The following is a 23,969-nucleotide window of genomic DNA, read 5'->3' on the forward strand; positions in this document are numbered from 1 at the left end:
TTATTAAATTGTTTATTATATACATATTATAAATTAAAAAAAATACATACATACATATATATATATATAATGCATTAAAAATTAACATGGAAAACAACCTTGTTAAACTAATGGATAATATAACTTGGATACACTCGTACAATGTTATTATATACAATGTTGAGGGTTAATTATTTCATCATGTCTAGAAAAATCTTATTGGCAATAACATTGCATACTTATCGTACAAACATTTATTATTATGAAAAAAATTTTAGCTTTATGTTTCAACCATAGTAAGGTGTTCTGGTATATGGAGTCCGGTTATCTTCTTCTTTGATTTTTTGATAATAACTGTAAGTCACCCACCACATGTACACGTAAACACCTGTTAAAAATGATCATGAGTTTTGGTTCGAGTATGTATATTATTTTTAAGTATTTTATGGATAATTTATGCAATACTTACACACACACAGTAAGCCGATCACTAGAACCCCAATGCTAGTGATATAGAATTTATGAATCAAAAAGTCAATGCTAGTGTATATCACTGATATGACTAGTCCAATGCATAACATGATTGTTAGTACTATCCAAGGAAGCATCAATATCTTCTTTCGCTAAAATAAAATCATCATCATGAAAATACATTTTGTAGATTCTTTGTTTTCCGCACCATTTGTTGCTTACCATAAAAATCCCGGCCAAAAGTAGAGATGAAATCAATATTGTCATAAGCAGGTTGATAGCGACAATGATTTGTACTGGAAATAACACAAATTCAATAGTTATGATAATTTTTAATTTTTAATAAAAATAATTTGGTCTTAGAAAAACCTAGTAAAAAGCGTTTTTATTTTGAAACGAGTAAACAAATTGAATCATTACCTACACTTGTTACTTGCACTAGAGAGAGAAATATTTTTTTTTATGATTTAACAGTGTATTTATTAGTAAATTATTTTATAATATAGACTTACCGATAGATTTGGGCAAAAAGTCTATGACGATGGTCTGTATTTTAATGTCACTCGTCAGAATCACAATTAAAGTGATTATGGCAATCACCTGAAAAAAGAAAAGTATTAGAAAAACCGTTAGCCGTCCACCGATATGGTTAATATTGTACAATTTATTAATATCATGTTAACCAATGTCTGTAAACATGACGGTTATGAGATACAGTTCAAACTTTTATAGTTTTTTATTTTCCTATTTAGATTTTCAAAATTGAGTTTTTATAAGGGACGATACACGTTTGGTATTTAAGGGGTTTAATATAGGCAATTTTAATGAAATACTGAGAAGAATTAAAATGTTCAATCTTGAATGTATACAATATTACCAATAATTAATAATAGTATTAAATACTCATTCGAAACATTTAAAAAGTGGCCCCATGTCAGTCTTAACAATAAGTGTTGCGTAATAATGATTTTAAATGAAAAAACGATGTGGCGCGTCGCGCGTGACAGACTTAAAGTACAATTTACAGTAAACTTACCAATATTTCACACTATCAATATACACAAAAGAGAATTTCTCCCGTGTTGAAATGTTCTTATTTTATTTATACCAATAGGCATTCAATAATTTTTAATAGACAAATGAAAAAATAATATTAATAATAATAATAATCTAAACGAAATACGAATCAATGATTTAGATTGTCTTTGAGTTATCAACAAAATAAAAAGTTATTTCGAAAGTTTATTTCGTGCAAAACCATATTCATGGATAAATCATAGATGTTGTGTTTTTCTCTTGAAGTTACAGGATAAATGGTTCTGGTGATTATATCGGTATTAAAGGTACAGACAATTGGTGTTTAAAAAAGTGAACAGAATAAGCAAATAAGTGATAAAAAGCAATAGGTGTATGACATACACGCAGTTATAGAAATAAATATAATTTATAGCAACATTTTGTTAATACGAAATATAAATAATATTTATTTACACATTGTTTTAGATAACACCGATTTCAAACGATGTACCGGTATAACATAAATACCTATTTGCAATAGCACCACATTTAAACTCGGAGACCTGTAGGTACTAGGATTCAAGGACAGAAATCTTTATGATTTTTAAAATTATTTAAATTTTTTAACCACGAAATTATAGCAAATTTTTTAGTTTTTACGAATTTCATCAAAAATAAAATTCAAGCATTAACAAAAATTGTGACTATAAATAGTTATATTGGTCAACTTAGTGAACAACTTATAAAGGATCCTGCATTACGTTTTTAAGCTTTTAGTCAATAGAAACAAACATGTTATTAACATAAATCGAAAAATAGCAAACATCTATGCAAAACATGTGAATTCTTGTGGGATGAGGGCGCGCCCATCATCCGGATGTCCACTGCGTCTCTAGTATGTAATACATTAACAGAAAAATGAAAATATTTTTAAATATTATAAAAATGTCAGGTGTCGGCACTGATAAATAATTACTGTTTTTTTAAAATTTTTTTATTCTAATCAGCAGAAAGAGAGTAAATATAAAATATTCAGAATTGTATCTTTAATAGGTAACTACTTTATGTAGTAAGTACTTATCTATATAATTTTGTGACTACCTAGCGGTAAACTTTGAATGAATGAACTTCTGCTCTTTCTACAATTTTCTTTAACTAAATTACAAAAATGATTTAATATCCCACTAATTCTGTTGTCGATATTTTAACACTTTAATTGTTTAAAGACATGAAAAATAATAATTTATAATGCAGTGTATTTCATTTTATTTATTATTTCACACTGCTGTTTGGATTTTTCGAATCGGGTAACAAACTTAATGAAAATCATCATGAATTATTATTTGATTTATATTACACATTATTGCTTATTGAAACACTTATAATTATACCATGCAAGATGAAACTTATTACTGTTTAGAATATATTTACGATCAGTCTGAAAATAACGAATTAAAAAAATTCAAGGAATTAATCGACTACGTAACAACATTCATTAATCGTGAATCGTGGCCAAGGTTTTTTTCGGGTGTTGAACACGAATTGATCGTTTGAACGGAAAACATACACATTTTTGCGCGTCATCGTGTTATATTTATATTACACTAACGTTTTATAAACGTTTCAAGTAAGTTGAAATTTAATATAATTGTAAATTAATTACCTATAAAAAATGAGTTAGTTAATTTTAAAATATTTAAAAATGTTTACGTAAGACTCATGCTTTCACTGACTCTGTTTGAGGTATTATCTGTTTATTTTATTTAGATAACCAGGCATCATTTTGTTCTATAGTGAAATCATTAATATTGTAAAAAACGGAAAACCGTCAAAAATAATATTAATATAATTTAATTTTTATCTGGTGACTTTTACGATAAATTCAATCATTTGCATTTTTCTTTAACATGTATATTAGTTATCCCGTTTTCTTTGTAGAATATTAAAATCTTCAGGAATAATACATATCTATCATATGATTTATAATTCGCCAGCACTTAAAATTTAAAATTGTCCTACTTTAATATAATATCTTCTAATCATATAAGCTGTTTATGAGTTACTTTTAAAACTATTTCCTTCTAATAATTTCTTGTTAGTATAATAACCGTATAACATTAGCTGCATATCGCTTATAAACAGAAATAGGCCAGATTCTATAAATGTCATCATAATACTCTTTCTAGTTGGATAACATATTGAATTGAGTCCCGAAAATACTTTTGGATTATCGGAGTAGAGTCTGATTAATATTGTTAGATTATTCGTCATTCGAGTTGAGTCCCTTCCTTTAGTTTTAATAATAAGTATGAAGAGTCAATTAATTAAATATATTTTTTTAAAAATAAAAAATAAAGGTACTTTTTACCTAGAGAATAATTTTTTATTGACAGTTATAAAAAAATTATAAAATAAATTAAAAATTTGTTATACTTATAAATGTCTCGAAAAGAGTTAAAATTTTATCATAGTATAGGTATTGAAAATAATAATTTAGAAGTTTCAAGTACATACTTATCTTATTAATTTGGGAAATATAACAAAATAATAAATAATTATTTTGCGGGTAATTATCTAAACATACACTCAATTTTTCACTCGTAATAATTTAATAATTAAGTAAGTATTAACCGAGGTATTAACTAATTGTGTATCACCGGTTATATAGATAGTTATGTCATTTTATCTTTATGGACTCAATTCAAAGATATTAAGATAATAAGCTAAACTCAATTCAATATCACCGTTCTAGTCTTACTGCATTGACCATATTTTGAGAAAAACTCACAAAATATTTCATATCATTACTACCTTTATAATAATAATGATAATCATTATATTAAGGTGTATTATTCCGTTGAATTTAAATACCATTTAGTTAATATTCAAATATGAATCGATATGTCGATTTAAATGTAAATAAAATGTTCAGGCATTTGTTTATTAAAAAGGCTGTTTTTTTGCCTACCGATGAAAATGTTGTATAGGAAGTGCATAATTAATTGGGTATTTGATTTAAAATTTGAATACGCTGAGAATGGGCGTATGAAATATGATAGAAATAAATGCAATGATAACACGTAAATGTTTTTGAATGTCAAACTTGTTTTGTTTTGTTTTTTTTTTTTTTTTAATGGCGTGAGTATAGTAAATTTTACTATTCAAAGATGTAATAAAACATCTTTAACGATCCACAAAAACACTATAGCGCCTATCACACTAACTTACACGTAAAAAGACATTTAGCGTCTACCGCATAAAACACGCTAATATAAGACTATAAAAATTAAAAACAAATATATGTAGCAACGGCAACGAATGATGATTAATTATAATTATAAAATAGTTGACATTATAAACTCATTTAAATATTTTTATAACGGTTTTTATAGAATATTATTGTATAGAAGTTTATGGGTGAATAAATGTATAATATTGATTCCGCTGACTACTGTTCACAATAATATTGTTCACCAATCGACAACGCCAACGATTGATTCCGCCTTAATTTTATATTAAAATGTATAAATAAATTTATAACATTTAAAATTATAAACTTTAATAGTGTTGATAGTACCTATGTATATCGTATACCAATACCAATATATATATATATATATATATATATTATATCAAGTATTACCTATTTTGAATTATATATAAATTTAAATAATTTGCCTATTTACCCACTTGTTTTTTTCTAAATGATGATAATGAATTTAAAATAAATTTAAAAATAGGCATATTTAAATTTTATAAATACATAATATCTTACATTAATAAATTAAGCATTAAGACTTGTATAATAAATTAATTAACAAAAAAAAAATAAGTAAAACGTTTATAAAATCAATATAAAAGGTACAATAAATGACTAGGTATATAATTTTTTTCAAATCAGGATATTTCAATGGAATCTATAAATCTCTACATAATATCGTAAAGTTACATTTTTTTTTTTTTTTGTAATGTAATAGTTTTAGTTTAATTTTTATACAAAAATCATAAATATTTACAAATTATTGTTCATTGATTGATGTTTTGTGTAGTATTCGAATTGTAGTTGGCAATCACAAGTCTTCCTCGAGTATTTTTAGTATACTAAAAATGTTAAATTTGTTAGTTCATTAAAATGCAATTCTAGACTTCATTCCTTAAAATTTGATCCAATCACCACCTATGTCAACGATTATATTTTTAATGTCATTACTAATTAATAATTCGTTTCTAAATATAATTATGATAATCGATAAAATAAATTTTATTAAATTGTGGATTGTCTATTTTAGCTATGCCTATAATATTTTGATGTTTACTAGTAATATTTTATTTTTGGAAAAATTTACGTGTACTTATACATTATTATTTATTATGCTCTGTCAAACCGTTTGGTTGTATAGTTAAAAAAGACGTTTCCGACGTCCTAAATATTGTAACATTTTAGTGAATATATGCCAAGGAAAATAATTATTAATACATCTGGTGGTTGACCTCTATTATTTATATTATAATTTATAATATTTGATTCCAGACGTCAGTTTCCCTCATAAAAATTCGTTTAAAAAATTACTATTTATGGGTTGGCGTAAGAGCGCGTATGCCTATGTATAAGTGTTTGATCGAGTGTTCTGTCTTGTACAAAGGCATACGGCTGTATATATGAGAAACCATCATCTGCTAATCACTATTGGTTTCATCGTTAGTATAAAAGTACCTAAATGATAAATAAATAAACATAGTATATAATATATATACACTATATACATGAATATTGAACAAACAATTTTTCGTTTGTATACGCTCATACAATCAACTATCGACGTGCTTAATATGCTAAATATAATACTTATTATCGCCTCGCAGAGCAACTGGCACAATATCGAAATGCGCAATAATAGTAAAGTATGTGGATATGAAAAACGTGCTGTACTTCTGTAATACGTCATAATACACAATTTACTATACACATTACACACACATAACTAACATACCTAAAATCTAAATCTTATATATTTTTGTTATTTATCCAGTCTCGAATAAACATTTTTTGATGCGCATGTATCAAAACAATATACTGAGAACAATTTTTTTCGGTGTGAAATAAGACGTATTTGAAGGTTCGCACGTAATCTATGTGACTAAATACTGTTATATTGTAATTTATTACTAAGTTACGTAGGCAGTAGGCTCTATTAATGAGAAGTACGCTTTAGTCACGCAGTATGTACAATCTATGTACGTTTTTAAGGATCTATCAATTTTGGAAATTGTATCAATTTTTCACTGTGTCCAATACTATTAACTACTTACTTTATATTTAATTTAATTTATGTTTCAAAATTTATAATTGCTAATATCAATAACAGATTTTAATTTATATACATCACAATTTTCAAAAAAATCAATTATTTAACATAATTTACAAGAAAAAAGAAAGTGATTTTAAAATTAAAAAAGTTAGTATTATCATATAATATTCTTTATTTGTTATTAAGTAACTTTACAAAAATTCGAAAATCAAAAATTAAATAAATTTTTTATTTAAGGAAAACATTAAGGTGAGTATTGAGCATTTTTGGTGAATTTTAACCATCACCCTGTAATAGTTTGCTTTACAAATAATCTCAAATTGCTTAATATATAATATTATAAATAGTGTCTATATAATAATAATAATTGATTGAATTAAAGATTTGTACTATTTGATTGGGAAATTAATATTTTCCACGTAGTATTTTCCTGGTTTGACTTATTTAGAAATTTGCGAATCGATAGATTGTTTTGAAACTATATGCATTGGCAGAATCGATGTTCATTTTGTGTTAATAGAAAGAAGGTTTATTGGAATCGATGAATTCGCATATTTTTGTATTGATACAAGCGAATATATGGGTTTATTTCTATAAGTTCTATACATTATGTTGAAATTTATCAACGAGTTCTTTTTACCTATTAATCTTAAAATTAATATTTTAGTATATAAATAACAAAATATATCATGATTATTTATTTTTCCAAGCAGGTAGGTAAGTAGGTAGGTACATTAAAAATCAATTGACATCTACATTACCAAATAACAAGGCAAATCGATTACTATAAGACAGAAAATGTGAGGACTTTACTTAATGTTCAATGTTCATTTACATGTCTTAAGTATAACGGGTGAAACCGGTTTATATGGATCGAGAATCAGATAGTTTGAGACACTGAATTTTCAGATGATAAAATTAAATACAATAATACAATATTACGGTAGGTCTATATTGGATAAAAAAAAAAATAAAAAAATTAAAACCAATTTATAAAATGTAGAGTGCTAAATATTGAATTTAATGAGTATTTTTTAATAAATACTTTATAGTAATAATTAATTTTAAATATTTTGATTAAAATATTCAGTATAAACTATAGAACTTAAACAATTGATGTAAGTTTTTTTTTTTGTAAAAGTTTGAAAGTTTTTATTATTGGTATACCTACTTAACAATATTGAGATCAATGTTATTTTTCTATAGTAATATTATTTTTTTTAGATACATTTTTGAATATTTTTATTAATAGAGTAACGTGTATACTCTTTTAGTTTTTATTTATGTCTGTAAAGTGGATTATTAAATTAATTAAAGTATGTGTACTTTTCTATATGGTAGTAAATCAAATTGTATGTATACAGAACTTTTTTTACATGAGTTATAATTTTTTAAAGGGTTCATTTTAATTTTCAAGCAGAAAGCTAAAAGCTATTTCAAAATAACAGCAATAATATTTATAATTGTATAAGTTATAATATGACTTATAAGTGGTAACCATTAACAACTTTAAGCTTTTAATAAAATTCGTTAGCGCGTTTCGAAATAATTACAGGTTTTATACACGATATTTTAAATGTCGGAGACGTCATATCCTTAATGAACGTTAAAACCATATCACGTATATATAAGATGGGTATAAGAAAGAGCTTAAACATTAAAAGTTTAAAATTACGAAAAGTTTCTTCGGCATAATTACTTAATCATTACGTTTAAAAGAACATTTTTAATGACGTTATACCTACGTCTACTTGTATACACGTCTGCCTAGTGCATAATTATCATTGCGTATAAAATAATTAATCTGCAAAATCACAATACATAATATGAAATATCTATGAAAAAAAAATACATGACTATATTTTGAATAAAATAGCAATCTGTCTTCGTCTTTCTCATTATTATTTCTGTTTGTTAGTAAAGTACTTGATTTATATTGTTCAAAACATAATATATAATAATATATTGTGTTTTATGCTTATAATTTTTATCAAATATTATTTCTGTTACTATATATTCACATAATTTAGATAATCTGATTATGTATAAGTAATGCATTATTCCTGTTATATTGGTTTAAATAAAACATTAATAAAAATAGTTATCAGCATGAATTAAAATAAAATCTGTTTAAAAGCGTACAAAAGTGCAAATGTGTTTGATATAGTAGGTATATACCGATGTATTATTATAATATTATGATTAGTTATTAATGGATATAGATTATTGTGTTTCATGTAATTTTAATATTCTTATGCATTATCAAAGCTTTATTTTTATTAGAACAACCTGTAGGCGTAATATTTTCCTTCAAGTTTTCTGTTCTATAATTTTATCGTTTATAGTGCTACAGTTTATACTTATTTAATATACATAATAATATATTATCAATAACATTCATCCATAAGACAGAATTAGTGAGATTTAACTATTGTAGTAGCTTAGTTCATTAATAATAATTATTTATAGATTTAGCTAATACAAATATAACCTATGATTGGATATGTATTGAATAACTACGTGGAATTTCGAAAATAAAACAAAGTACCTAGGTTATACATTAATTTGGCATCGATATGTTTTACTGTGATTTAATAATCGAATAAACAAAGAAATATTAGCGTAGTCATTAAATGAATTAATTTTCTATGGTTATTATTTCATTTAACCGTCCCTATATTATTATTTAAGTATTATACAACTACTTATTATGGTTCTCGGTCGGGTTAAACATTATGTAATAAGACTACTTATTTAGTATTTACTGAAGAGTTTGAAATATTGTCGTAGTTTGGTGTTAGTTTCACATTTATTTTCCCGCATTAATTACATTAACAAAAGTTAAAACTGTAAGTAAGTAGATAGACCGTAAATATGATAAACGCAAGTTGATAAATAACATAAAATGTCATAACTCATATGCAATATAATTCAATTATTATGTATTAAATTGAGTTTCATTGTTAAATAGATTTTACGTATATACTTTAAATATGTTAAGAGACAAATAGCTTAATAAATGAGTTTTATAAACAATTAAAATTGAAGTAAGACAATAACCAAATCATAAAATGTTTTAGATAAAGCTAATTCAGTGAACGTTTTGTATAATTAAAAATATAATGTTACCCTAAATACCAGTAGGTACTACCCCTGTTATGAGTAAATTTATATTATATTTTATAAATATGATATTTAATTTTTAATCATAAAATAGTAAATTATTGATTGTGTAATGTGTATAGTGTTTTAAATACATATACAAATTATAACTATTCGAATATGGACTTTAAGCTAATGAGAAAATTATTAATACGTCAATACTAATTAATAATACTTATAGTATAGGTATTATATAGTACCTATAGGCTATAATTGAGAATAAACTGTTTTGCTTAGACTAGTTAAGTTAATTTTAATGATACCAAACTATTACATATGAATGTGGTGTAGGTATGTGAAATATTTTTGAATATTTTTAATAAACAAATGCATAATTATTATTCGGCAGCTATTAAAAAAAATAATAATAACTTTAAACCGAGCTGTATCGATGTGTCAAAACATAGTGATTCGTATTTTCTATACATACTCTAATGACCAATTTCACAAAGGCATATTTGGTTGACAATTAATCAAGTAGGTACCTGAGTAAATTTGCATTTGACTATTGCTTCGTTTAATGTATTTTTTACTAATTAAATAAAAATCCTTTTGTAATTATGTAATTAATCATCAATGGTCACTGTTTTTATAAAGTAATATCAATAATATTAAATTAGGTACGTATGTATACATATATACATGCATCATATCATGTATACATTTATAATACATTAAATAATATGTTAAGATATTATATCAACTTGTACTCATATTAATAAAAAGATCAAACCATAATATGGATATTGGATACATATTATGTATGCAAGAATCATTCACTAATTCAGTAACAATAGATGTGTTAATTAGTGTACGAATTAAAAGGGTTTGCACATCATCATAAACAGAAAATGAGTAAAATTGGCTTATTAAAAATAGCGTTCACAATAAATTGAATATATTTATTTTTTATTTTATTATCTAGGTCATAAACACTATTTTTCTATTTTTCTGTTAAACTGGAACGAGCTCAAACCACGGTCACACTTTTCAGACGCTGCTGTCACTGGCTGTAGTGCCCTTTAATAGTGGCTGATATATATCACTAGTGTCGCCCTTGAACTTTAGGCGTAACCTAAACGGTATTAACGACTTTTGGTGTTGTGACAAGTTTAATAATACGACGATGATTAATAATGTACACATTGTACACACTGCCGGAAAGCGGTGTATAAGTGTGACGTATCTACGACAGGTATTAAACTTAATAGCTAGGTAGGTAGTTTTTTAATGTATTTTAGGAAAATTACAATTTATTTTAATATGTGCCTAATTACTTATGTCTTATATGAATAACATTATAATGTTATAAAACGTATAAATGAAGGAAAATATAGTGATTATTATTATTATTGTAGTGGTTGTTATTTACTATTCCATAGACGCCGCTGATGATGGCTCCGGTTTTGAGCGGGCAACCCAGACAGGACGTGAGCAACGGGAACTTTCGACCCATCTCGGAGATTTCAAAAAAACGTAGGTAACTGCAGTATACGACGGCACTTTGCACGTCTGTTGGAAGTTTTTTTTAATCGACTTGCGCACGAACGCGGAGTTAAAAATGTATTCGGTTATTAGATGTCGATGTTATTTTTCTGAAAACGCAGTGTGTTTATGCCTTTATTATACTATTGTTTTAATTAATTATTGTTTGCCACGACATGTGAACACCGTGTGCACACGCGACAAGCTCGCCGGCCGCTCGAAACGCAACTGCACACTATATCGTACAGCTATACAAGTGAGTAGGTATACAACACCACACCGCCACCACCACCACCACCACGCGCGGCTGGTTATGCTGCCACGGACCTTGTAGCGAGTGGCCCATAAATAGACTTGATCGTTGGCGAAAAAATAAAAATTGCGTTCGCCGCCCGGACCTACCTCTCCGGACAACTCGCATAAAATAATAATATAATGATAGTAAAATCATTACTACGAGGCGATGATAACGCTTATAGTGTCGCAAGCGATACGTTTTTATTTTTTAATAATGAAAACATTTTTACAATAACGCCAAAATATAGACTTTGGGTTGCATGCTCAATCAAAATTATGATCCAGGATGCTTCAATAACTACCCCGCTCTCCACAGTAAAAAAATTCCTGACGGCAGTAACTAAACTTATGGTGAAATAGTTAGACATTGTGACATAGTACTCGAGTACCCAACAAGCCTATCAACTCGCGCTTCAGTGATGCATGAAAGTGAATTCGTTTCGATATTATGTCAATCGATTTTGATAGGAACATGTCAATATTATTTTGCTTGAAATTTAATTTATACATTTTACCTATATGCACAATGCACATTAGTTAATTATGAACCCACTAAGGACTGACTTCCAGAAACGGATTTTTTTTTTATACCGACCGGGATTTTTAAAATAGGTATACCGGGGTCGTGTTCATAAAACCGGTAGTATCTCGGCAAAATCGGGACGAATGGAAGTATTATGAGCGTGCGAAATTGTTCGTTTTGATGCAGCATATTTTGTAAGAGAATTATCCGATTGCGCTGAAAATGACCTTTTCACATATCAATTATTTACGCTCAAAACGTTTCACAAGTCAATCGACTTGGTCAGTTGATCCGTTGTGCTTGGTCATTCTCAGGGTTGATAGACCAATTGTGCTAAACTATAACAGATGATCCTTTAAATTTAACATTAATAATAATAATATTTATCGATTTATTATAACACTCAGTAAAATCAGAGTCCTTCAACGGCTCAACACAATAGGTGCGAATAGTTTCCAAGATAGTATAGTAACAAATACGGACATTAGATATGAGCGCTAGCTATTCAGTTCACAAATTCAAAATACTATTTATCCACGATAAATTATAGTAGGCGAAATGATTTTACTAATAAATAAAAAATAATATAATATGACATGAAATAACGAAATAATTAAAGTATAAAATATGGTTCGCAGAACCAGTTGGTGTCTGTGGTACGTTGCGGTACTAGATTTTCAGTCGAATTAGTCGGGTTAGTTTTAAATTTTATATTATTTTAACATTTATGTTAATGTTTATGCGAAACGTATAATAATTCAATTTATCAGATCGGACAGAGAAATATTTTTCATATCAGAATAATATTAAATATTTTAGAAAGCGCAATCGGTATGGGTAGGTACCGAGCAGCGCAACGATTATTGGTACGCTGGTCCTAAAATACAAATTTTATTTCTGGAGCTACTGGTCCGTGCCCTTATGTACATAATGTACGTATAGATGTGAGGCATGCGGTATGTTAGGTGCTACATATTATTACAGGCATAATATGCCATCACACTGTTATACGCCGACGTATGGTCATTGTACCTAACGATACCCATACGTGGGCCGTGAAAAACCTTGAGAGAAAAATATCCACACACACATACCACAACGGTATACTCTTCTCCGCCGATGTCGCCGCCACACCCACCCCCGCTATCAAAGCAGTCTTCATAAACATCACGCGCGTACCTATATTATATGTAATACGTGTCTAATATCGTATTATTATTATTATTATTTCTTCTCAGACGTTTTCCGCGACCATAGTAAAAAAAAACTCGTTCTCCGGCGGATATTTATTTTTTTTTTCCTCGCTGTATACGACGCATATATTACAATGTACACAGTATATCGTCATGGTATCGTATAGCCTCCACGGCGATCCAGCTTGCAGCCCCGCCACTCCTCCGACGACCGAAATCGTCCCCGCGGGCTTTTGATCGGCCGATGGCGGTACGCGAGATCAATGTCAAACGGCGCCGCCGCCGGCGGTATTAATGTTTTGTCACACTGTATACGCAAGAGCACAGTTGCTGTTTATCAACTACAATAATGTTATTGTATTCGTATTGCGGGTGCTGACTCGTGCATTTTTTTCCCTCCGATTCCGTTATCGACTCGTACTGGGATTAAATATATATATATATATAAATCGTATTATGATCCCAAAATTAGACAAGCCATAGTTATTTTTCGATTTTTCGGACTTACGTAGAAGTTCAATGTCAATAAGTATTGAGTTTACCGATTGTTTAAATTCGTTATGTTAGGCGTTAGCGTTGATGTTTTGAAATATATTATTTTTGATTAATAAATTGTAAAATAGTTTCTGAATAATATAATAATTACTAGGTAGGCACAGTTGTCAGTTAATATTATTTATGACACTTGTAAATTACTTTATTTTGTGATTGTATAAATTAGTTGAAATCTTTAGTAAGCCCTAGTCCCTAGAACACACGAGTACAGTTGTTTTTTAAGCATACAGCAAATCGAAGTTTGTTTAAGGACGGTTATGTTTCAACAACTTATCTATTATAAATATTTAATTATATATTAAAGTTTATAAATAACTTAAAATTAATTAGTTTTTAAACTAAAAACAAGAAAAATAGTTCTGAATTAATAATAATAATATATATTGGAACCTATATTGTCTGTTTGTTATTGTTTATTGTTGTTATTTAATAATCAATTACAGTAGTATTTACATAATTATAATATTATGTATTCGCAATACAGACGAAAATATATTAAAAATTAAATACTTAATGTATATAAACAATAAAGAAATAGATACTAAACTTCTCATATAGTGTAAAGATTTTTTAAAGAAGCATGAGATGATAATTAATTGGTTGGATGGGTATTTGTTGGCCGTCAACAATTTTAGCACTCCTCGAAAGCCAGAAATTTGGGTGTAGTTGTGCCTATGTGAGCAGCACTAATACATTGCTGTACATAACACATCATTCGTGGTATCATATTATTATTATAGAATATTTAAACTGCGGTAATGTCGATTGTATCAGGCGGTACAGTTACGTTGCGATTTTAGAATAGAATAACATAATATATTTTTGTCGCGTGCAGTATTATTTTCGTCATATCGCGTGCTCATCACTGCGGAAAACGATACGCCTCAGAAAGGGCGTTGGAAAGAGCTGTGGTAGTTATAGGTATTATTGCACGAATGTTGTGGTTACTTTTTAGAGACGTTTCGAACGAATTCGATATCTGTGAGAATAATGGGATGTACGAATATAATATATTAATACGGCACAACTGTGGAATACGAGGTTTACTGCATTAACTAAAGTTGATTCGCAATGACTTGAAGTTAAAGGGGGATAAAAAATTGTTTTAAGATATTACCTACATGCATTATTAGAGTTAACGAACTTGAATATTTATCAAAATTAAGTTGAAATTTCGAGCAGTATTATGAAATACAATTTACAAGTTTTAAATGTTAAAAGATACAATAGTATTATACAATATTTTAGTAGGTTATTTTACGTTTAAGTTGTTTACTCAATAAATTATCTAATTTTCTTACAGTTCCGATTATAAAAATATTCATACTTATATTTTAATATAATAATATATAATATGCTACTTTCGCATGGTTATTTGAAGTTTTATCGAACATGTTTAGTTTAACAAAATAACTTTGTATTTAATAAAAACAGAATAAAATATAAAATTAAAACAATGTACATAGTTTTTTTTTTTTTATCATTAGATCACTTTTAATTTTGACAATGTCAATAATATCTTAAAAATAAATATTATTCAGTATACTTTTACAGATAAAAACAGAAATTCCTTTAATTATTATTTGAATGAATAGCCCTCTGCCTACTGCCAGCCATGACCCAACGAAATATCATTGCTGCATAGTCTGCCACTTCTGTTTAACATTTAACAGTATTCGTTCCATAATCAATACAATGACACAACTCAAAAAATAATACTTTTTTTAAATATTTTAATATTTTTGTAGTATTAAAGTTGGAATACTTTACATTTTTTTCCTTTCTACTTGAAATAGATAAATTGTTTTAATACCTTTTAATTATAATTTATAAGGAATTGTGACACTTACGAGATGTGACTAACTAGCTGGAGTAATGTTGGAATATTAACCATACTATTGTGAATAGCAAAAATAAATAAGATTTTAAACTATTTATAATATTATGACATCAATGTATACGTATTTAATAATGATTTTGTAAACATTGTAAAATTATTTGTTTTTCAGCATTATCGATTTTAGAGTTGTACGTGCGTCCACTACCCTTTCAGAGTTAGAACAATTTTTTTTGTACAATGAATGTTGTAAAGTTTCATGTTATATCGTAATAAACGTTGTCAAAATAAGTAAATATTATTATTATTATTGTTATTATTACAAAACCATCAACGCTGTAGTTAAACATTGCATTTTTCCACGTCGTCGTGCAGAAACTGAATGTGCTCGTTCCAGTAACAAGACGCGACGGTGGGATTCGCGTATAATATTTAACGTACAGGAAAGATGGCTGAAACGATAACGCTGAGCATTATAATATGCGATCCGGTTAGTATATATCCGTATTTGACTCTACCGTTCGGTCAACAGACTTCAGTGACGTGCATATGTGTAACGCTAACAGACATTCATCCGAGCCGAACCATTATTTCTGAGAGCTATACTCATAAAAATAAAAATAAAAAATAATTCCGTTAATGCACTGTTATATGTTACATACGGTTATTACAAATCAGACTTGATAGAACCAATATAGCTATCCCATCTTAGTCTTCTGCAAAAATAAACTTAACCACAACACCAGATACACTTAACGATAAATATTAAAAGCAAAAACAATGGAAGCACGCTAGACCAATTATTAGAATAGTATACTTCTCTAGAAAAAATTCAGCAACGTAAGACTCAACAGAAATGGATTTCCATCTTACTGACATAAAAATAAAAGAAGAAGCAATTACCACTCAAGTAAGAATGGGACGCATTTGTTTGACTCATTCTTAACTCTGTGTCGATAAAGAACTGGCACTAATTTGTGACGCATGCAAAGAAAACATTCCAAGCAAACACTGAAAAACATAATGATTTCCGTAATACACTAAAATGCGTAAACCTTAAACACACCATCTTTACTAGATCATTGTGATACAAGCGCTGAACAAATAATACTTAAGAAATCTATACATTTTCTTACAAAATTAATTTAATCCAAAGTTGTAAAAATTGTCACAAGATATAAAATATTATAATTTGTGTTTATCTAAGGGAAAAGTAGGTTAATAATGCTATTCATATATTATGCTATAAAAATATACGTATAATAAATAATAAATTAATGTCCGAGCATAATGAACATATGACAAGTACAACAATAATGACGTGTTGTTGCGTTATGGGTTAGTATAAATACTTACTTTTAAAGTACATGAGCGTGGTGGTAAACTTATTAGTTTATGAAATAATATTTTAATTTGATTTTACTAGTTAGTATTTTAGTAATCATTAATTTCAAATTTGTAATCGATTGCACGAGATTGTATATTGCTTCTTTAGACATGTCATACTTTATTTTACAGTAGTACTTAATCATTTAATTAAATTATAGCATCATATTAAAATTCTATGAAATGAGAAGACATTTGATATTAAATTCAAGGAATTTAAAAATTATGAACTCATTAAAATGTATAAATTCATGTAATTTAAGCAAGTTTATTTCCAGACATATCATATTGAAAATCCATGAATTTTTGATGAATAGGTATTATAATGAACAATTTTTGCTTTCAATAATTATTTTTTGTAGTGTTTACATTACGTTATTTTTAAAGAGGTGTTAAATTCAGATAAAATTAAACAAAAAAAAAATTTTTTTTTTTTTTTTAAAGATCATCATATTTTGCATATAAGAATTACAATTAGATTTATTTAAATTATCATTTAATACCTGAATTGAGGATTTATATATTCTAACAAACATTTCTTGGTGGTCACTAACATAAAATCTTAAACTAAATGCTGATTTTAAATATTTAAAAATATTATAAATATCTATTAGGCGGGAATAGAGGTTCGAGATGGTTGTGCATTTTTTTATGAATACGATGTTCTTTAAGCGTGTAATTTAGAATTTGAAAAACTAATATGTTACGCTATAGTTGATTTCAAATTACTTTATGTATGTATATCGATAAAAACTATATATGTATATACTATATATACATATATATGAAACAACTGTAGCCTATAGGTACGCGTAAATAAAGTTTTCTGTTAATAACGTTATAGGACCGTTTACCGTAAAAATTGAAAGCCAATTTTGACCTTGATAAATTCAATTCATGAAACGTAATTCTGTGGAAGTTATATGGCAGCACCTACGCTTCAGTGGTTTGTTCTACAACTTAGGTGCGTCCAATGTCGTTGTGTTCAGAAGGTTGCTGTGTTAGTAGTATTATGAATTAGTCATGATAACATTAAGCACAGAAATTGATCAAAAACAACTGGTTGATTATTAACATGTGTTTTATTTTAAATAATTATAAATTTAATTTTTTTTTTATTAAGTTCATTAATCAGTTAGAAGAAATAAGAACATTTGACAAAAATAATTTTTGATATTAGTATAATATTACTATTGAAATTTTTGAATAAAGTTATAATTAATTATTTGCACATTCGTATCGTTCTAAAATATATATTTTATTTTATCTAGTCATATCACATTAGGTCTATCCCTATTTATTAGTGTTCTATAAATATTTTACAATAACACTTATGACTTTGTTTTTAAATATAATTTTAACTATCGTATTTACTATCTCTAGTTAGTACGATTATTTTTCACGTAAATGATTACAAACGTATTCAAAAATGTCACAATGTTAATTGGAAATTAATTTTCCTGAATTTATCGTAATCCAAGATTGATCCTCAGGAAGTTTAGAACTCAGTTCTTTAGACTACTTACTATAAAATATTTAAAAAAAAAGGCTTTCTATAAACCCCGTCGAAATATTGAATTACTAAAAGCTGATAATATGATAAAATCAGCCGCCTCAATGCCGTTAAAATAATGACGCGTGCAGTGGTATACAAGTTGTTAAATCGTTTGAAGAAGTGTATACCTAAATGTAAATGGTTTACATTTTGAATAGTAATTATTTTTTTTTTCAATTACAATTAAAAAAGAACAAATAACATCAGATTTTTATATTTTACTTTGTTTTATTTAAAGACTAAGTATATATTTTTTTCTATTTTTTTGGAAAGTGTTTAAGTATTATAAGCATTTTTGAACATAATAATTTAAAAATGCAGATAGGTACTAAATATAACTAAGATAACTGAATTTTAATGTAGTATAGTTATTACTTTATATCTTTATTGGATAGGTCTTATGTGTACTATAGATAAAAACATTAAATTTAATACCTAGATCGATTGCTAGAATTTTAGGGATGAACATAAAATAAGAGTTTGAAACAGTTGATTTGTATACTATATTTTTAATAAGTATCAAAGACAACCAAGTTCATGATATCACATATTTTTTGAGATCAAACGAGCACAAATACAGTAGCTAAAGAAACTAATTTGCAGGAGTTCCTTTAACATGTGGATTATTTTTTCATGAGTTTTATTAAATTTACACAAATAAAATATATCTTATACTAAAAAAAATATAAGTAATTAATAGTGATGGAAGAGAAGGTGAGCGGAAAATTGCTCATTTTATATTTGAAAAATCTTAGCCCCTTAAGCTACCCTTCTCCTCCACAGATTCACCAATGCAAACAAGTATAGAATACACTGAAATAATAAGAATAATGTATTCACCTTGGTTTTTTTTATTTACTCATACATATACGATAAATTATTATTAAGTTTTTAAAACTAAATGAGATTTGATTAATTCATGGGTTTATTGTTATTTATTTATTTAGTAATGGTATGTTGTACATATACATTGAGTCTTAGATCATAAACAAAATAATATCAATAATATACAATATAAATTATAATAGATTACAGGTAGATATATTATGATTTATTTTCTGAATATTATTTTCTCGAATCATTTGCTTATACCAACATTTTAATTTAAAATACAGATAACAGAATTATTATTTAACTTGTATTAATAACCCAATGTATTTTTTAAACTACAATAATTAAAAATTATAAATGAAAACATTATTTTTCAATTTACTTAGTAATAAATAAATAAAAACCATGGAATTTTACTATTGATTACTTTACATAATATTATATAAGTGTTCGAACTAAAGTCGAGTTCACAATTACATCGTCAATCGTATTATTTGTATCGTATTCTGATTGATTGTTATAATAATAGTAGAGGCTACCAACTTCATGTTCAGACAGAAAACATTAACATTTCAGGGAGGAGGCTAACATTTTTTACATCAATATGAGTCTATAAATAAGCTTTTAGTATAACATTTTATTTTAAACAAATTTAGTGTAGGAAGGCTTAGAACCATCTAGCCCCTCTATTTTCACCTACCTTTGGTAAATATCATTCACCAATCATATTCTACCGTGAGTTGAATCGAGTTCAATTTTTTTGGCATGAAGTAATAGACGGCATACAATTCAGCTTTAGAAGTCATGATGATGGTTCATATCAAGCCAATCTGTACATTAATTCAAATTTTAACCATTAAATGCAATGATTGTAAGTTTAGTAGACCTATAATTTTATAATAAATTAACAAAAGTAGTTAAATGCAATCTATGTTGGTCATTACTCATAACAGTCATAACAAATATTTTAGTTATAGGTGTGTGTGCTAGTTTCCGCTTAAAAACTCATCACAGTTTTTGTCATTTGTAAATAGCAAACAAATAATTATCGAATATTTTACTAATCCTACACATCTATTTAAAATCGAATGAATAATTATTTCTCGTTAGGAACACGTTAAATTCTAAAATAACCACGTATATATGACAGGTAAAATTATTTTTATTTCAAAGATATTTGTTAAAAATTTTACGCGATAACTTTAATATTAAATAATACTGTCACTGGTATTATAAAAATATACCAAATAATGCAGATTAAACAGCAGAAATCTATTTTGAAGCGAGTTTTATATGTATTGTTGTAATGAGTTAGCTAAATAACCATAATGTTTACATAATAATTAATAACGTTTAAAAATATAAAACCATACTATTTCTTATTTGATCTTAAATTAATTTTATAGATATTTAACTATTGGAGAAAGTTATTATAATTCTTTAGTTAAGACTACAGGTATTATTAGAAAAATATTCAGATTTCTTTAGGTGTGTAGTATAGTAAGATACCTAACTAGAATAATTAAAATAGAACAATTTTAAGAATAAAACACTTTTTTTTTTTTTTTTGGTTGAATAATTTAACAATACGAATTTAAGTTAAATATTTTATGTTATGTGTGAAAAAAACTACTTTATATTTTAAATTTTTATAGTAAAAGCTGAGTGACATAATAGATGTATTGTTAGTTGGGTTCACTAAGATTTATGAACTAATCATTGACATCTTAATCACGATCAAGAGATCATTAGTTCACGGTTGATTCATTAAATGTTTAGTATGCAGCCCAATATTAATATATAAAAATTAAACATAGTTAATTACATAGGAGGGTATAATGCGTTATAATTTTATTTTTATTAATATTATATGAAATATATGTCAGTTACAGTTTTTAAAATTTTATACACATAGACAGCCATAATTTTGCATTATTAATGGTTCGTATAATTTTAAAATTCACGCCTTTGCAAATATTGAGTAGATAAAACTTATTTTTATAACGGTTGTTATATGCTCTATACTTGCTATCCATAGGCGTCAGATTTTTAGTCAGTTTTTATTCTAGTCGTAAACATTATACATTGTAAGTAGTAGTTTGTGTATTATTGGTTCATTGTTAATATAATAATTTATATAAATTATTGTGATAATGTACATTTTAGTGTTGCCTAATAATAGTGAACTAAGTTTATAATATTTATATATATTGAAATAATAATTCTTTTTAAAAACTTATTTTAAGGTGTCGACTGTCGATTATCAATAAAATATAACATTGTTTAATATCAAGATTTTATAATAGTGTGTATTAACAATACGAATATTCTATTTTTAATATCACCGTAATGAAAATCTGATTTTAAGTTTTGAACAAAATAGTGTCTTTTTGAATTTTTCAGAACTAATAAATAAAGTTAGCTATGAGGTTTTTTTTCAAACAAGAGATGGTATTTTAGATTTTATTACATAATGACCTTGGTTGATTATAGTATGCAATTATTGCTTTAACAAGCAGACTGTGTGTTTGTTAGCTATTCTGAACGTAACTGTATAGATTATTATTACTTGGAACTAATGACTCTTAATTATCTTGATAATCTAAGATAAACAATTTAAATTTATCTAATAAAATATAAAATTATACCTATGTATATAGTTTAATACTGTTATATAATGGCGTGTTAAATTTAAATCATAACACGATTTTTGATTTAAACAACAAAGTAGAATTTTTTTTTTTTTTTTTTTTTATTGAATATCAAATCAACAAACGATTAATTATGAGTTTTTAAAATGATAAGGATCTTAGCAGTGCAATAATAATCTGAAAGGTGTATAATTATTTTCTTGTTACTCACTTATAGTTTACTTGTTAATACAAGGTTAAAAAATAAACCAAGCTAACTCAAAAAATATTCATATATGAATACCAAAACATAACAATGTTTTAAAAGATAATTTTATTGACCCCATATTATTTTATATTGTTTTTAATGAATAAAATTATTCTATTTTGTTTATTATTTTTAAAACAATCGTTTGACAAATAGGATTATTTATTGTGACATTCAAGATATTTATATCAATAGGATAATTGAAATAGTTATAGTATATTTAACTTGAAAATAAAGGATGTACCAGTTGCCTTTATAATTATTGTTTTTATACTAATTCTTCCTAAAATATTTAGAGTAAAATGTACCAGATGCCTTTAATCATAATTTACATGGTTACAGCACCAAACATGATGTGTACTAGGGGAGATAAATATGTGAATAAATGAAAATTTAAAAAAATGTATTAACAATGCAATATGCAATATTTATAAAATAAAGTAACTAAAAAATAATGTAACTTGTAAAAAGAAAGGACAATTTTTAATTTATAAATTATTTTTGTTGTAAAAATATTCAATTATTTTTTGATAAATTACGATTATGTCACTGTAATTATTATAAATAATGTATAATCGATATTTTAATCGTGTATATATTATCTTGAGGCTTGAGGGCAATTGATACATTCAGTTGAGGGCAACTGGTATGTTTGGTTAATGACAATTTTTTACTTAAATCTTTTTAAATTCCGAAAATAATATTAAATTCATAAAAAAAAAAAACTATTATTTTATTAACAATGCAGTTATTTGAACATCATATTCTTATTTTTGATACTTCATAAAAAGGAAAAAATAATAATAATTATTATTTATATTTTTAATTAAATTTTAATCAAAAATATTCATGGCTAACTTACATTAAGTTAAACATAAAAACTAAATATTTTTAACGATTTGAATAGTGTTTTTGGTGCTGTTCAACATACATATCGTACATATTTTAAAATTTATTTATTTTTTCCTTGATGTTTATTATCTATTTAATAGCTTTAAGTTTTCTTTGTAATAATTTATTACATATACATGTTAATCTTATTTTTTTGCCATAACTTCACCTATCACCATCACTGTTGTATTACAATATTATTATACAATATTGTTTTTAAATTGAATTTTGTTCGTAAATAATAATATTAAATCCATTTAATATTGCTTAGCTAGTAATTTGAATAAATATATAAATATATATATTATATATTACATTAATAATAATGATAATATAAATGACACTTACTCGTCATATCGATTAAAATGTGATTTGATGGTAAACATAGTAAACTCCTGGTTTATAGGCAACTTAATTTACTCATATATAATTTTTTTTAATGTTTTAATGATTTTGTTAGCGCCTATTATTATAGACATAATAAACATATTGCTTTATAGTTAAGCAAATTATATTTCAGAAGGGGCCGTCTTATTAAAAAACAAATAAATATTTGATTTAAAATAATTTGGTTTTAAAA

The 23,969-nt window shown here is 26.2% G+C and overlaps 1 protein-coding gene across 1 annotated transcript; it reads right to left on the minus strand.

Annotated features, from left to right (window-relative positions):
* Positions 1-63: 63 nt before the first annotated feature.
* On the minus strand, positions 64-11,652 carry LOC112598925. Its single transcript, XM_025345592.1, has 5 exons — positions 11,311-11,652; positions 963-1,050; positions 673-746; positions 449-602; positions 64-367 (listed from the first exon to the last, which is right to left on the minus strand). The coding sequence occupies exons 1-5, from the start codon at positions 11,392-11,394 to the stop codon at positions 267-269; spliced, it is 501 nt and encodes a 166-aa protein (XP_025201377.1). The 5' UTR covers positions 11,395-11,652; the 3' UTR covers positions 64-266.
* Positions 11,653-23,969: the final 12,317 nt, after the last annotated feature.

Source organism: Melanaphis sacchari, unplaced genomic scaffold (assembly GCF_002803265.2).
Source record: "Melanaphis sacchari strain LSU unplaced genomic scaffold, SCAv2.0 Contig4_pilon_pilon, whole genome shotgun sequence".
Lineage (NCBI taxonomy): Eukaryota > Metazoa > Arthropoda > Insecta > Hemiptera > Aphididae > Melanaphis > Melanaphis sacchari.